Source organism: Sus scrofa, chromosome 2, assembly GCF_054392235.1.
Source record: "Sus scrofa isolate SSC_HxYL_T2T_F1_AM1 chromosome 2, Sscrofa_HxYL_maternal_Yorkshire_Landrace_v2.0, whole genome shotgun sequence".
NCBI classification, from domain to species: Eukaryota; Metazoa; Chordata; class Mammalia; order Artiodactyla; family Suidae; genus Sus; species Sus scrofa.
In genome coordinates this window covers 22,077,465-22,095,281 of record NC_139384.1, presented here as the reverse complement: position 1 = coordinate 22,095,281, position 17,817 = coordinate 22,077,465, and the positions used below count along the sequence as shown (strand labels likewise).

Genomic DNA, 17,817 nt, shown 5'->3' with positions numbered 1-17,817 from the left:
CAAATTACTTAACTAGCCTACACCTGGTAAGTTAGTAAAGATTAATAGGAACCATGTGTGTACAGAGCCCAGTATGTATTAAACTCAACAAATGTTAGATGATAACTGTCATTATTTAGTAGCTTTATATGCAAGTAAGAAGGTTTACCTCTTTGCCTAAAATCAAGATGCTGAGAATATACAAGAAACCCTTACAATCTGCCACTGATTTTATCTTTTCACACTTAGTGCTGATTTTGCCTGAAACAGCACCTTTGCTCCAAGCCCTTCACTAGGTTGGTCCATCTCTTCTACACCTGAGGACTTATACACCCCCACTATCCTATATTTAAACTGTTACCTTGCCAGTATCCCACCAGATTGCACACTGCTCAGCAGTCAGATTTCCATACTCAGGGTCTAGCAAAGTACCAGGCAAAAAGCAGATAAGCCAAGTCCATGGTACGCAGAAGTTCCTGGGCCAGGGATCAAACCTGCATCACAGTGTCAACCTGATCCATAGCAGAGACAATGCAGGGGATCCTTAACCCCCAGGGCCACAAAGTAACTCCAACACACACATTTTAGACCAAATCAGATGCATTCAGGGTGGTATGGCTACAGACAAGCCATATATTTTAAATTAATTTAAGGCTCATCACTTCAGTACTCTTAAGAAAAGCTGCTATAAGAAGGTATAAAAAGCCAGCACTGTGGTCTCATTGCTTCCTTAGCATGAAGTGATGTTTAAACATTTGACAATTATTTATTTTCTTTCAATATACCTGTGTAGGGAAGTGGTCAGGCAAAATTCTCATCATCCAAAGAAAAAAATCAAAAGCCTAAGGAACCTGAATACAATATGAAACACCTAAAACGAAAAAGCTAACTAGAAGCTAGAAGCCAGGCTTGCGCACTTGGCTCACCTGTTGGTTCACTAGAAGGAAGTGCTTCTCAAACTTTAATGTACATACCAGTCACCTGGGACTCTTGTTAAAAGGTGGAATCTGATGGGGAAAAAGAGCCAACGATGTGCTTTTCTAATATGCTCCCAGGTGATGCCACTGCTGCTGGTCTCCAGATCTAGCTAGACCTTTGATGCTCAATAAGGTAGCCACTAGCCATGTGTAGCTCTGAAATCTGGCTACTGTGAATTTAGATGAGCTGTACGTGTAAATTACAAACTGTTCTCGAAGACTTGGTACAAAAATAAATTCATCTCAGTAATTTCTATAGATTTCACACTAAACTGAGACTATATTGTACAAAATGAGTTAAACTTTAGTTAATCTATCCTTTTTCTTTTCTTTTTTCTTTTTTAAATTACATTGGGGTTCACGGCTCGTATTACATTTCTACTGGACAGCGCGGCCCTGTACTAACAACCTCCCAATTCGGAAGCTCCCACTATTTCGGGACTTTAAGAATAAAAGAAAAACCTATCCCTTCCTTTAGGTGTTTTGAAAGGACACTTTTTATTTCCAAACCATTTGGCACAATCAGAAATAAAAAATAGTTTCTTTAAACCAAAGATGAGAGGAAAAAAATAATGTACGTATGTACACAGATACATTCTGAGTCTTCTCGGTGTGATTTAGCTTCCAAATTGAACACTACTTTTCTCTCCCTCTGGTTCTCACGCTCCAAGATCTTATCGCGCACAGGAAAACAATAACAAAGTGGTCTCCGACCTGAAGCCAAACTGGGTCAGCGCCGGAGGCCACGCTTAGCGGTTGCCCAAACCAAGGCCGAGGGATCAGGCTATCCCCCGACAGCGCCCCCTCGACTCCTCCTCCTCCAGCGCCGACCTCACCAAGATGGCGAGCCGCAAGGACCCGTTTCCGCTTCCGGTGTGAGTGGCCGGGCTTGGGGGGGCAAGATGGCGGCGGCAGTAGGGGTCCGCGGCCGGTGCGAGCTGCCGCCGTGTTCCAGCCCAGGCTGGTTCCTCAGCCTTTCCGCCTTGCTGAGTGTGGCAACTCGAGGGGCCTTCGCCACCACGCACTGGGTCGTCACAGAGGACGGGAAGATTCAGCAGCAGGTAGCGGCCAGGGTGTCTCCGCCCGCGCCCGCCTCGCCCGGGGGGATTCCTTAGCCAGGCCCTGGCTTTTGGCTCCGCGCGGCCCCGCCCCCAGCCTACCTTCCCACGGTCCCGATGTCGCGGCCCGGGCGACCCCTGAGCTTGGACCCGGCTCAGTCCCCTCCCCACTGGTGTCCTGGCCCTCGCCTTGGCCACCTGGAAGTTCTCCGGCTTCCACCCCTGAGGTCTTGCGCCCCTCGGGAAGAATCGCATGGTTGTGGGGGGTCGGGCCCTGGGGACATTTTCTGGCGCTCCAGCTTTAGAAACCAGATTCATTATTCCTCCTCTGGTGCCTCTAGGGCCCACGCGTCACCAGCCCTCCCTGAGGAAGTAGAAAGCAGGTGGCAGCGCCCGGGTGTGCGGCAGTCCCAGCGAGTCCCAGGGCGGTGACAGCTTTGGCACCCCCAGGCAGTGTCATCTAATGTCATCTAACTTCCCCCAGTTTGCTCTCCCATGTGCTGGAATTCGTGTCAAGCTGTGGTGGTTTCAGCTAGTTCCGTTACCTGGGTCAACAGGGGCTCATTAGAGACAACACGCATACTCTCCTTCCAAAGGAATACTTAAGGATGCCTCTGGTGGCGTTGCCTGCATCTTTTCGGCTGTAAACTGCCCTCCTTTCCCAGTGTTCTTTGCATTGTTTCTTTACCTAGTTCCTGTGACCCAACCCCTCAAGGAGGATGTGCAATTTCCCGGATTCTTGTCAGGTTGAATTAATTCCTCAGGGGAGAGGCGGCTTTTCTTACATAACTTTGTGATGGCCTGCATTTTGTGAGTCCTGGTGATGCCTAAAGAGTGCCTGTGTATGTTTGTGTTCTGCTACAGAAACTTGTAAACTTAGTGACTGCCAGCCCTTGAGAACATTCCTGAGAAGTCCAGGAAACATTTAGAAAGTGACATGTGTACCCCATGCAATTTATCCCACTAATCTGTAATGTATTAGCTGTTGTCTCGTGAAAGTACTTGACCTAGGCTTGTGTGTAAAGAATGGTAATAGGAGCACAGTACAAAGTTTACTTTTGTGTAAAGTGAGGGTCACATTTAGATTCACCATGTGAGGACAAATTTTATTTCAAATGTAATGAATGAGTGAAACAGTTTAAAAGCCAGCAATGGTATTGGTGAGAGGTTTTCACTGTATAGCTGAGAAAAGACTTTCTACTGGGTGGCTTTTTATCTATACCCAACTTACATTAGAAATATTTTCTTGGAGTTCCGGTAGTGGCTCAGTTGTTAAGATTCCGACTAGGAACCATGAGATTGCGGGTTCAATCCCTGGCCTTGCTCAGTGCCTTAAGGATCCAGCATTGCCTTGAGGTGTAGGTCACGGATGCAGCTCAGATCTCGTGTTTCTGTGACTCTGGCGTAGGCCAGCGGCTACAGCTCCGATTCGACCCCTAGCCTGGGAACCTCCATATGCCGCAGGAGCGGCCCTACAAAAGATCAAAAAAAAAAAGAAAGAAACATTTTCTTTTCATGACCTTTCCAGCTGAGATTTAAAGTATGTATGTGTGTCTCAGAAACCCTAGACACCACTACAGGTTTATCTCTAACAAAAGATTGGATATCTTGTGTGAATCCTGGTTGCTTCTGTCCTTCTTCTGTTTCCTGATGGTGGTTTTTCTCCGAGGCCTTTATGAAGGGCGACATGGAATTTAGTCACTCCTGCTGCATTTTGAGGAGCCCTTCTCCTGTTGGCTCTTTACAGTATTGTTTGGGTTCACAGCTATGTATACTCCCCGACCATTGACTTCTCCTTCCCATTTTGATGTCCTGCTACTCAGCTGAGAAAGAGTCCATCTAAAAAGTGAAAGCTGGCAGAAATGTATTATATGCTGGACATTGCAATGGCAAAGTAGAATCTGATTTGGTTTTTGTGTTTTAACACATCACTTCTTTTTGCACATTGTATACGTGTTACATGTTTTACATGTGATACGTGTTTTAGTGGGAAAAGGTAGGGGTTACTGATAACTTGCTTGAGAAAAGGAGAAATCTAAAGAAAGAATCTTCTGGATCAATTTCAGGTCACCCCTGCAGTAAGTAGTTAGGCTTAAAGTTAGGAAAGCAAGATTTCTTTCTTGCTTTCTTTCTGTTTTTTTGTCTTTTGTCTTTTGAAGACTGCGCCCACAGCATATAGAGGTTCCCAGGCTAGGGATCTAATCGCAGCTGTAGCTGCTGGCCTACACCAGAGCCACAGCAACGCCAGGTCTGAGCCTCATCTGCGACCTACACCACAGCTCACTGCAACGCTGGATCCTTAACCGGCTGAGCACGGCCAGGGATCGAACCCAAAACCTCATGGTTCCTAGTCGATTCATTTCCTTTGCGCCACGAGGGGAACTCCTCTTTCTTTGTCTGTCTGTCTCTCTTTTTAGGGCTGCAGTCGAAGCATATGGAAGTTCTCAGCCTAGGGGTTAAGTCAGAGCTGTAGCCCCCAGCCTATGCCATAGCAACACCAGATCCTTAACCCACTGAGTGAGGACAGGGATCAAACGCGAATCCTCATGGATGCTAGTTGGATTCTTAACCTGCTGAGCCACAACAGAACTCCACCCCACTGTGCTTTGAAGGGTGTGCCCTGTTCCATTGGCTACTGTGACACAAAATTCTCATTTTTCTTTAGGAGTGAGCAGAGAACAACTCATTCTTAACTGGTGTTTTTTGTTTTTTGTTTTTGTTTTTTTTTAATTCTTCCCCCTCCACTTCAAGACGTGGTTCTCAAACTTTACACAAAAATAATCTGGGATGCCTGCTTAAAATTCAGATTCCCAGGTCTCAGACTGTTTGATTCATTAGGTTGGTGGTGGAGCCAAGTTTTCTACATTTTTATCAAACTCATCAGGATATTATGATGCAGATGGGTCACAGATCATTTTGAGAAATTCAGTTTTAGATTTGGCTTTTAGATCCTCCAGCTTTTGGTGCAGGCTTTTTACTCTCTACATATACCTGGGCAATTTCATCCTTTCCCAGGACTTAAGTTACCATGTATATGCTGGGAATATCTACATATCTTTCTAAACTCGGATTTTTTTCTCCAGAGTTATAAATTCAAGACTTCTTTGTTAACTTTTAACTCCTTATGTATGTTCTCTAGGTACTAAAAGCTTAATATGACCAAATCTAAACTCAGTTTTACACGTACACCTGTGTCATGCCCTATTTTCCAAAACTTAAAGATACCACCATTCGCCATCTACCTATTTGTCCACATCAGAAATCTAGTTATCCTTTTAAATTTCTTCCTCTTCCTTTCCAACATCTTTCAGTTTTACTTTCTAATTATATTTTACTTCCTTCCATAGCCACTATCATTACTCTAATTCTGGTCACCTAATTAATCACCACAGCTTCCTAACTGCTCTTCCTGCTTCTAGTCGTGTCCTACTTCCAGTCCATTTTCTGCACAGTGCAATTAATCTTTTAAAACCTTAATTGTTTTTGTTTAATTAAAAATTTGAAGGACAGAAGTGATGTGTGGCGTTGTAAAAAATAAATATTTGACATTATGGGAGTATTTAAAGAAATAAAGTCCTACTACCTCTACACATTCTTACTCCCCAAGGAAATCTACCTTTAACAGGTTGGTATGCCTCCCAGGATATGGTACAGGTTCGCTAGTATGTCTTGTGATCTGGCCCTACTTTCTAACCTGTCTCTCCTTATCCTTGAGTGCCCCACTCTCACCTCAAAGTATATACACATACGCACTTAGCCATACTTTTGTCATACATTATCCCCAAATATGCTCTGTTTTTGCTCGCTTCTGGACCTTTGTGCATGTTTTCCACCTCCCACCCCCGACCAAAGTCTTGCTTTGACTAACTCACATTCTTCACAAACTTAAATATCACTTTCTTAGGGAGGCTTCTCTGATGCACACATTGAGTAAGTTGTTCTTTCAGTTCACTTTCAGAGCCTCCTGCATTCCTTTATGAAAGCATTTACCATACCATGTTGTGTCTGTTTACTTACGTAAATACCCTACGAGACTATTATATACTCCATGAAGGAAGTGGCTATATCCATCTTCTCTGCAACTCTAGCAACCCTCACACTGCTTAATCACATAGGCTACAATAATATCTATTGAATGGATGATGTAAGGAAGTGTGAGAAGTGGTGCCTACTTTTTAGGAAATTACCCTTTTCTAAATGAGTCAATGTGGTAGTTATCTGGGGACTAGCTTCAAGGAAGTCTCAGACCTTCTGGAAGATCTTTAAATCTCCAATTAAACCACCAGTGAATCAGCCCCGAGGCCTTCAGAAATGGTGCCGTACATAGGTCAGAGCCATGATTTCAGAGATTACTCTTGCCTCTCTGTTGTGGTCAGGCTGTGTATGCAAAGAAAGTCATCCTCTTCGTCACTGATGTTATATCTAAAAAGGTCAGCTATCGCTCAGACATAAAAAAGTATGGAGAAAAGACCAGAAAATGATAAACAAGAAAAGCAGAAGAAGAATCGGAAAGGGCTGAGGCAAGGTAGTTGGGAACTGGCAGCTGCACTGCTGAAGAGGGATGAGGATCATCTGTGGGGCCAGCAGTTGCAGTTTGGAAGCAGCTCTGGTGGAAGTGAACAGAAGGCACCCTGACAGTGAGGAATAAGAGGGCTTACCAGCAGGCCAGGTCAAAAATTAGAACAGCTTTGCACTCCAAAGTGCAGGGAGCCTGGTGTGAGCAGTGCCTGCATCTCAGCTGTACTCCATGAGGGCAGGAGCAAGGGGGATTCCTCTGCTGTGTGGCTTTTTTATGGCCAGACACATCAGCAGGGTTGTCTGTACTCACAGACTCTCCTTTATCTCTTCATGTAGGTCTCTTATAAACCCAGTCCAACCAGTCTTTCATCCCCACAACTCTTTTTTTTCTTGTTTTGGCCATACACACAGCATGTAAAAGTTCCTGGGCCAGGGATCACACCCTTGCCAGAGTAGTGACCTGAGCTGCTGAAATGACAACACGGGATCCTTAACCCACTGTGCCACAAGAAAACTCCATCTCCACAACTCTTGTCAAGATACCCAGAGCCTTCCATATTACCAAATTTGGTGCTCAGTTCTCATTCATCTTACTTTAACCTCTTAGCCACCAGGCATTTGTCTTCATACTTTCTTGAACTGTTTTCTTACCTAACTACCAGAATGTACAATCCTGGGAGTTCCAGTCGTGGCTCAGTGGAAATGAATCTGACTAGTATCCATGAGTACACAGGTTCGATCCCTGGCCTTGCTCAGTGGGTTAAAGATCTGGTGTTGCCATGAGCTGTGGTGTAGGTCGCAGATGTGGTTCAGATCCCGTGTTGCTGTTGTGGTGGTGCAGGCCAGAGGCTACAACTCTGATTCGACCCCTAGCCTGAGAACCCCCATATGCCTTGGATGTGGTCCTAAAAAGACAAAAAAAAAAAAAAAAAGAAAAGAAAAAAGAAGGTACAATCCTTCTAAATCCTTGGCCCCGACTTTCTCTCTTCTGCTGAATTCTTTTTTTCTTTGTAAGTCTTAAGTATTGGTGTGCCCCTTTTCTTCCCTCTGTACATGGGCTCATCAGACAACCTTATGCAGTCTCATGGCATAAAATACATTTATCTGCAGTCCCCAAATCCTATGTGTAGGTGTCTCACTGTACTCCAGATTCAGGTATCCAGCTGCCTACTCAATATCTCCACTTAGCTGTCGAATAGACACCGTGAGCACATCATGTCCTAAACTGAACTCTTAATGTCCCAGCCCACCACACCAATTACCAAATTGTTCAGGCCCAGAATCTATGTATCTTCCTTGACTTTTCATTTTCTTATATCTCGTATGTAGTCTATCAACAGCGTGTCAACTTAACTTCCAAAATGTATTCTGAATCCCGCCATGTCTTTCTGCATCTACTTTTACAACTCTAATCCAGACTATCTTCATCTCTCTCCTGAACCTATTTAGTAGACTCCTAACTGTTCTCCTTCTGTGTTTGGCCCATAGAGTCTTTTCTCCCCACAGAGCCAAAGTGATCTTTGAAAAAATAAGTTTTGTTCATGCCACTCCTTTAGGGGTCATAGGGGAAGGGAATCAGAGAGTAGCAGAAAACCCTCAGTGGTTTCCCATCACACTTAAGCAGTAAGACCTAGTTTTTACCGTGGCATGTAACCCCTGCAGGATCTGGGACCTCGCCCCTGGCCACCTCTCTGCCCTGGATACTCCTCTCCTTCTTGTGTGCTGTGTTTCAGCCATACTGGCCTTCAGCTGGTTTCCAGGGTACCAGGTTCACTTGATTTGGATTCACCAAGATCTTTGCTCTTGCTACATCTTCTGCCTAAAACACTCTTCTGCAGACATCTTCATGGCTCATCCTTTCTCTTCTTTTAAGTCTCTGTTCTCATGTCACCAATTTTCTGACCAAGCTAAAACAGTATCTCTTCCCATTACTCTGTTTTCTTACTCTTATTTTTCTTCATAGTATTTGTTACTGGCGCTATATTGTAATATATACTTTATTATCTGTCTTTCTATAAGAACATAAGCTCTATGAAGGCAACAACTTTGTTTTGTTCAATTAAGTAACCCTAGTGCCTAAAACAGTGCCTGACTCATGATGTACATTGAGGAGATACTGTTTGCATGAAAGAGAGAGTATGTACATATTTGTATATTCAAGCAATAATTATTCCTGTATTAGCTCCTGCATCTCATATCAGCGTACTGAAGGGCCTCCATTGTTTTAATAGTCCAGGGGAGGAGATGCATTTACTTTAAAGAGGGCAAGCTAATTCATTCATTCTCCCTATTAACAATAAAAGGTCTAGACAGGGAGTTCCCATCGTGGCGCAGTGGTTAACGAATCCAACTAGGAACCATGAGGTTGCGGGTTTGGTTCCTGCCCTTGCTCAGTAGGTTAACGATCCGGCGCTGCCGTGAGCTGTGGTGTAGGTTGCAGACGCGGCTCGGATCCCGCGTTGCTGTGGCTCTGGCGTAGGCCGGTGGCTACAGCTCCAATTAGACCCCCTAGCCTGGGAACCTCCATATGCCTCGGGAGCGGCCCAAGAAATAGCAAAAAAAAAAAAAAAGGTCTAGACAATAAGACTTTTCTAAGAACGTGGTATTTCTAAACCAGAGTTGTAAAGTGGATGATCTACTTTCCTGTTAGCTATTTTGGATTTGTTATGTCTCCAACATATCTTTTATGATATGTTCAAAGAACTCATATTTGAGATTGTGATGTTATTTAAGTTAATTGAATATTGTATAAATTTAGGTAAGTTACTTTATATTTTGCTTTCAAGACATACTGTTAGGAATTCACACTGGACAGATCATGTTGTGCTTTGTGTACTTGTTTAGTCAGTAGTAACTACTTCATGAGTCTAACTTTTGAAAATAACTCATTTATGTATTTTTTTTTACTGATGTTTTCAGTCTTCACTTTCCCCCGAGGAGCTTAGTTATTTAAAATCAGATGACTGGCAAGAAGCCCCACCCCCAATGGTCAGGCCTTTTCACTTTCCTTCTAATTGCTTGGTGGGGAATTGAGATTGGTAATTAATCTTCAGCAGAACCCAAGAGAGTGGTACATGTCAAAAGGGGTCAAATGAAGTCAGGAATGTTTTTATTAAAGCAAGCATTTGCTAAGTGCTTTTTGTGTGCCCATTGCTGCACTTGGCACATTTAGCTCACTCATTGAACACATACTGGATACTTTCTGTATTAGGTACTTGAAATAAAGTTGGGAGGAAGATATAGTCTTTGCCTTGGTAGAGTTTGCATTTTATGCAGTCATACATGGAAGTGACTCTAACTTAGGATATCAACAAGTGACTTTTATTTTAATAAAAATAATTTAATATCTGTATTTTACTGAACACTTTACTCAATATTTTCTTGTTCATTATCTAATTTTATCATCATACATACCCACTAGGATATGGATATTGATCTTCTCTCTGTTAAGTAAATTTAGGTGGAATGTGGTTAAATTCCATGCCCAAGGCCATGCATGTAGGAAGTAGCAGAATGTGAACTCAAGCTCAGATCTGATTCTAAACCTAGTTCTCTTTTCTATAGTGCTAAACATTGCTACTGACGTAAAGAAAAATATTTCTGTAGTTTTATTTGTAAAGCAAATACTCATCAAAAATCAAAATTTTTCTTTTAAAAATTTTTTCAATTTTAAAATTTTAAATTATAAAATATATGATAACTGTTGAAATTTTTTTCATGCTATTTAGTATGTAATCAAATGAAAAGTGAAACTTTCAGAACTACACACAGTCCTTCTTCCTAGAAACAATCTGAATTATTTATATATTCTTCCAAAAAGTTTCTATGTGTTTGCAAACACATAGTTTTTTTAAAATGCACAACTGGAAACATTTTGCCTCACCATTAGTTTTTATTCACTGCATAAGACTTAGATCTTGTTGAGACTACAATGAAAGAGATTAGTCAAGCTGATTTCTTTTCCCCCACAGTTGATGCTACTTTTTTCTTTTTTTGTTATATTACTAATGTTTTCATGAGTAATCCAGTTGAACTTTATCCAGTTGTCTCTTTTACAGCAGCAATTTCCAGTATGAAATAGCAGTGTAATTTCCTGGCTTTTGAGTTTGCCCTCACCTGAATAATGAGAAAATTCAATTTCTGGCACCGATTTTAGTGTTTCCAATATTTGATTGACAAATCTGTCTTATCTTGGGCTGCTGTAACAGAATGCCATAAACTGGTGACTTAAACAACCAAGGTTTATTTTCTCACAGTTCTGGAGGCTGGAGGTCCCATCAGAGTAACAGCCAGCATGGTTGGGTGCTAGTGAAGGCTCTCTTTCTGGTTTGCAGACACCTGCATCTTGCTATGTCCTAGCATTGTAGGGAAAAAGGGAAAACAAGCTCTCTGATATCTCCACTTATAAGAGCACCAGTCCCAGCATGAGGGCCTCAACCTCATGACCTCATCTAATCTGATTACCTCCCAAATGCCCAGTTTCCAGTTATCACATTGGAAGTTAGGGCTTTAACATAAGAGTTTTTGAGGGGAGCACAGTTCAGTCCATAGCACCTCTCTGTTTAAGCTCACACATGTTTTTTTCATCACCATAGGGCCTGGCATTATTTCTGGTACTTAGTGGATAATTGTATTCGTTTTCTATTGCTGCCATAAAAAATTACCACAAATTTAGTGGCTTAAAACAGCATAAATTTATTGTCTTACTGTTGTGTATGTTAGAAGTACAACCTGTATTTATTTCACTAGCTCAGATCGAAGGGATGGCAGCACTGCTTATCTTTCTGGAGGTTCTAGGGGAGGGTCCATTTCCTTGCCCTTTCCAGTTTCTGAAAGCTACCCATATTTCTTGGCTTGTGACCTCCCCCCTCCTTTTTTTTTTTTTTTTTTGCATCTTCAAAACCAGCAATCTTATCTCTCTCCTGACTTCCGTATTCCACTTTTAAGGATGCTGTGATTGCATTGCTCCCCCGCCACTCCCCCCCACCCCCGCCGTATAATCCAGGTGAGACTTTCTTAATTAAGGTGATCTGACTAGCAGCCTTAAACTCTGTCAGCAACCTTAATTCCCTTTTGCTGTGTAACGGCATGTTCAAATGTTCTGGGAATTATGACATGGACCTCTTTGTTGGGCCATTGTTCTGTGTTCAGTATTTGCTGCTGGAATGAGAGTCACTTCTGAGTTACCTATAAATGTGCTCTAACTGGAGTTCCCGTCGTGGCGCAGTGGTTAACGAATCCAACTAGGAACCATGAGGTTGCGGGTTCGGTCCCTGCCCTTGCTCAGTGAGTTAAGGATCCGGCGTTGCCGTGAGCTGTGGTGTAAGTTGGAGACGCGGCTGGGATCCCGCGTTGCTCTGGCTCTGGCGTAGGCTGGTGGCTACAGCTCCGATTCGACCCCTAGCCTGGGAACCTCCATATGCCGCAGGAGCGGCCCAAGAAATAGCTAAAAAAAGACAAAAAAAAAAAAAAAAAAAAGTGCTCTAACTGTACAGCTACACTGTTTCTGTGTTTACAGGAATATCTTAAGTATACAAATGAGAAATATTCATGACTCTTCTATCCTGATCCAGTGTTTTATTTTCTTTCCTTTTAAAGCTGTGAATTGTCTACTTTATTCATTGTCATTTGTATATTTCCTGGTGACATAAATCAGAAAATGTAGACTGATAACACTTTTATAAGAAGTTGTTCATTAGTTGTTAATGTTGAAAATGGTTACTCATAAGTTAGGAAAATGGTGATTGTTTGACATGAATGTTCTAGTAAAATTGGCTGTTCATGTTCAAATCTAGATTATAGCTATGTAATATACCTCAAATATGTACATTACTTTATGTGAGTTTAAATTGAAGGTAACTTTAGAAAATAGGGATATGAGGCCATAAAAATTCATGTAATGGTTAAGATTCAAGATTTTTATTTATTTAAAGTTTAATTTTATTTTGGTGACTTGGTATTCTATAAAATTGAGACTGGTTTTTAATTTTTCATTAAAATACTCTACAGGTACTCTAAGAGGAAAAAAAGTCATCTTTAATGAAAATATTTCCTAATCTCGACAGTTCATACCAATAGTATTTTATTGATCTCATACAATTAAATTTTTCTAGTAAAAGTTCTGTTTATGTTCCATATTAAAGTTTTGACAGTTATTATAGCCAGGAACCTGTGTAAGTGTCTCTTAAGAGCTGAAGCTCTGAAGGAAAAAGAAAAATACTGGAGTTCCCCTTGTGACTCAGTGGAAACGAATCTGATTAGTATCTATGAGGACGACTCATGTTCAATCCCTGGGCTTGCTCAGTGGGTTAAGGATCCAGCGTTGGCATGAGCTGTGGTGTAAGTTGGATCCAACCTGGCTGTGTGTGGCTGTGGCTGTGGCATAGGCCTGCAGTGACAGGCTCCAATTCGACCCCTACCCTTCCCAGGGTTTGAACCTTCATTTGCCACAGGTGTGGCCCTAAAAAGACCAAAAAAAAAAAAAAAAAAAAAAAAAGAAAAAAACCCCAAAACTGAAGCTGAGCTAGTATTTTGTGCCATAACACTTCTCTAGACCTAGGATTCAAGACTAACGTCCATGACAGACTTGAATCCTAGAGAGAGATGAATACAAAGTCAGACAGCAGACTTTTCTGCCTCTCTCATTCTGTCTCTCTAAAACTCATCTTGTTGCCACTGTTTCAGCCTGATAGGATCACAGAGGTGAGGGCTCCTTAGTCAATCATTTGAAAATGGCCAACTAGGTTTGAGATAAAGATAAAAATCTAAGCGGAGAAAGGAATAAGAAAATGCTGTAGATGTTGCCTTTTTGAGTGTTTGCCTTGCCCAATATCTGAGAGGGATTTTTTTCCCAGGAATGTATAAAGAAAAGCTACAGGGTTATTCCTCAGATCTGAGCTTATACTTGTCATTATAGTTTGTTGTTGTTGTTATTATAATACGGTAAAATGTGTTACAGAGTGCTCTAAAGTTTCTTTTCTTTCTTTCTTTTTAGGGCTGCACCAGAGACACGTGGAAATTCCCAGGCTTGGGGTCGAATCAGAGCTGCAGCTTCTGGCCTTCACCACAGCCACAGCAACGTGGGACCTGAGCCGTGTCTTACCACAGCTCATAGCAATGCCGGATCCTTTTACCCACTGAAGGAGGCCAGGGATTGAACCAGCATCCTCATGGTTTTTAGTCATTTGTTTCTGCTGCACCACAACAGGAACTCTTCTAAAGTTTCACTTTAACAAGATGACCTGTTCATAGCACTTTAGAAAAAGAAATACTTTATATAAATTTAATTATATGTGTTCACTGAAGAAAAGTCAGAAAACACAAATGAGAATAATCATCTAGAGTCCCACCAACTAGAAACCACCATTCATAAGCGATGATATATAAACTGTCAGATGGATTTTAAAATAGGCAATGATAAAGATTTTTTTTATAAGTACACAAAAGAAGTATGTGTGGCCAACAGAAAGATTAAAATGTTTTTATGCTTTTTCTTGTGTTCTTAACAGTGTATAAAAACTCACTGACCGTTGTTAGGAATTTCAGTTGATTCATTTATTCTGGAGAAAGCTAGTGACAAATGTAAATTTAAAAGTGCAGTCCCTTTAACGTAACGGTTTTTGTTCTAGGAAGGGAATAGACAACTGTCGAAAAAATTTAGGTGTAAAGATAGTCCTCATAATATTGTTAAAAAGAGCACAAATTGTTAAAAAATATGTTATTGGAGTATAGTTGATTTACAGTGTTATATTAGTTTCAGATGTACAGCATAGTGAATCAGTTATACATATACATCCATTCTTTTTTCCCATATAGGTTATTATAGACTATTGAGTAGATTTTCCTGTACTATATGTAGGTCCTTATTAATTATCTATTTTATATCCAGTAGTGTCTGTATGTTATTCTCATCCTCCTTTTGTAAAAAAAATTTTTATTGTAGTTGATTTACAGAGTTCTGTCAATTTCTGCTGTACAGCAAGGGGGCCCAGTTATACATATATCTATATATATATATTCTTTTTCTCACATTGTCCTCCATCACATTCCATCACAATCGCTTAGATATAGTTCCCTGTGCTGTACAGCAGGATCTCATTACGTACCCACTCCAAATACAATAGTTTGCATCTACTAACCCCAAACTCCCAGCCTCTCCCACTCCCTCCCTCTCCCCCTTGGCAACCACAAGTCTGTTCTCCATGTCCATGAGTTTGTTTCTTTTCTGTAGATAGGTTTATTTGTGCTGTATATTAGATTCCAGATGTAGATGATATCATATGATATTTGTCTTTCTCACTTAGTATGAGTCTCTACTATCCATGTTGCTGCAAATGGTATTATTTTGTTCTTTTTTATGGCTTAGCAGTATTCCATTGTATATGTGTACCACATCTTCTTAATCCACTCATCCGTCGTTGGACATTTAGGTTGCTTCCATGTCTTGGCTGTTGTGAATAATGCTGCAGTGAACATAGGTGTGCATGAATCCTCTTCAATGAAAGTTTTGTCCAGATGGATGTCCAGGAGTGGGATTGCTGGGTCATATGGTAGTTCTATATTTAGTTTTCTGAGGTACCTCCATACTATTTTCCATAGCGGTTGTACCAGTTTACATTCCCACCAACAGTGTAGGAGGATTCTCTTTGCTCCACACCCTCTCCAGTATTTGTAGACTTAGTAATGACAGCCATCACATCTGATTGGTGTGAGGTGGTACTTTATTGTAGTTTTGATTTGTATTTCTCGGTAATTAGTGTTGTTGAGCATTTTTTCATGTGCCTGTTGGCCGTCTGTATGTCTTCTTTGGAGAGATGTCTATTCAGGTCTTCTGCCCATTTTTCATTTGAGTTGTTTGGTTTTTTTGCTGTTGAGTTGTATGAATATGAATTTTGGAGATTAAGCCCTTGTTGGTTGCATCATTTGAAACTATTTTCTCCCATTCTGTAGGTTGTCTTTTTTTTTTTTTTTTTTTTTTTATGGTTTCCTTTGCTGTGCAAAAGCTTTTAAGTTTGATTAGGTCACATTGGTTTATTTTTGTTTTTATTTCTGTTGCTTTGGGAGACTGACCTAAGTAAACATTTGTAAGGTTGATGTCAGAGAATGTTTTGCCTATGTTCTCTTCCAGGCGTTTTATGATGTCTTGTCTTATGATTAAGACTTTAAGCCATTTTGAGTTTATTTATGTGCATGGTGTGAGGCTGTGCTCTAGTTGCATTGATTTACATGTGGCTGTGCATTATTCCCAGCACTGCTTGCTGAAGAGACTGTTCTTTTCCCATTTTATATTCTTTCCTTCTTTGTCGAAGATTAATTAACCATAGGCATCTGGGTTTATTTCTGGGTTCTCTATTCTGTTCTGTTGGTCTGTATGTCTGTTTTTGTACCAGTACAACACTGTCTTGATTACTGTAGCTTTGTAATATTGTCTGAAGTCTGGGAGAGTTATGCCTCCTGCTTGGTTTTTTTCCTCAGGATTGCTTTGGGAATTCTGGGTCTTTTATGGATCCATATATATTTTTGGATTACTTGTTCTAGTTCTATGAAAACTTTCATGGTAACTTGATAGGGATTGCATTAAATCCATAGATTGCTTTGAGTACTATGGCCATCAGTAGCATGGAATATTTTTCCGTTTCTTCAAATCCTCTTTAATTTCCCTGATTGTTTTATAGTTTTCAGCATATAAACTTTTCACCTCTTTGGTTAGGTTTATTCCTAGGTATTTAAGGATTTAGGGTGCAATTTTATTATTTTTTTTATTTATTTTTTTATTTTTTTGTCTTTTTAGGGCCGCATCCACGGCATATGGAGGTTCCCAGGCTAGGGGTCGAATTGGAGCTGTAGCTGCTGGCCTATGCCAGAGCCACAGCAACTCGGGATCCAAGCCGCGTCTGCAACCTACACCACAGCTCACGGCAACGCAGGATCGTTAACCCACTGAGCAAGGGCAGGGACCGAACCCTCAACCTCATGGTTCCTAGTCGAATTTGTTTCCACTGCGCCATGATGGGAACACCTAGAGTGCAATTTTAAAAGGTATTGTATTTTTATATTCCTTTTATAATATTTCATTGTTAGTGTACAGAAATGCAATTGGGAGTTCCCGTCATGGCGCAGTGGTTAACGAATCCGACTAGGAACCATGAGGTTGCGGGTTCGGTCCCTGCCCTTGCTCAGTGGGTTAACGATCCGGCGTTGTCGTGAGCTGTGATATAGGTTGCAGACGCGGCTCGGATCCCTCGGATCCCTCGTTGCTGTGGCTCTGGCGTAGGCTGGTGGCTACAGCTCCGATTCAACCCCTAGCCTGGGAACTTCCATATGCCACGGGAGCAGCCCAAGAAATAGCAAAAAGACAAAAAAAAAAAAAAAAAAAAAAAAAGGAAGAAATGCAATTGATTTCTGGACGTTAATCTTGTATCCTGCTACTTTGCTGAGTTCATTAATCAGTTCTATTAGTTTTTTATATGGAGTCCTTAATATCATGTCATCTGCATAGAGTGACAAATTTACCTCATCTCTTCCAATTTGGATACCTTTTATTTCATTTGTTTGTCTGATTGCTGTGGCTAGGACTTCCAATACTATGTTGAATAAAAGTGAGAGTGGGCATCCTTGTCTTGTTCCAGATTTTAGTGGGAAGGCTTTTCTCCATTGAGTGTTGTGTTGACTGTGAACATGTCATGAATGGCTTTTATGTTAAGATACGTTCTGTCTATACCCACTTTGGTAAGAATTTTTATCATGAATGGATGTTGGACTTGTCAAATCCTTTTTTGCGTCTATTGAGATGATCATATGGTTTTTTACTTTTGTTTATGTGTTGTATGACACTGATTAATTTGAGTATGTTGAACCATCCTTTTGAACTTGGGATGAATCCCACTTGGTCATGGTGTATGGTCTTTTTTATGTGTTGTTGGATTCTCTTGGCTAAAATTTTGTCGAGAATTTTTGCATCTATGTTCATCAAAGATATTGGCCTATAGTTTTTTTTTGTTTTTTGTTTTTTGTTTTTTTTTGGTCGTATCTTTGCTTTTGGTATTAAGGTGATGGTGGCTTCATAGAATGTCTTTGGGAATGTTTCTTCTTCATCCTTTTGAAAAAGTTTAAGAAGGAGGGTATAAGTTCTTCTTTGTATGTTTGATAGAATTCACCTAAGAAGCCATCTGGTCATGGACTTTTGTTTGTAGGGAGTGTTTTTATTACATATTCCATTTCATTTCTAAAGATCAGTCTGTTCAGTTGATCTATTTCTTCTTGATTTAGTTTGGGCAAGCTGTATG

At 40.9% G+C, this 17,817-nt stretch overlaps 1 protein-coding gene across 6 annotated transcripts in view; it reads left to right on the top strand.

The window, feature by feature from the left end:
• The first annotated feature begins 1,842 nt into the window (after nt 1-1,842).
• TTC17 (tetratricopeptide repeat domain 17) overlaps nt 1,843-17,817 on the top strand; it is a 153,490-nt gene continuing 137,515 nt past the window's right edge. For all 6 annotated transcript variants that reach the window (XM_021083171.2, XM_021083170.2, XM_085011403.1 and 3 more), the window contains exon 1: nt 1,843-2,017. In XM_021083171.2, the coding sequence (XP_020938830.1) occupies nt 1,859-2,017 (159 nt within the window). In that variant the 5' untranslated portion in view covers nt 1,843-1,858. The remainder of the gene's footprint in view (nt 2,018-17,817) is intronic.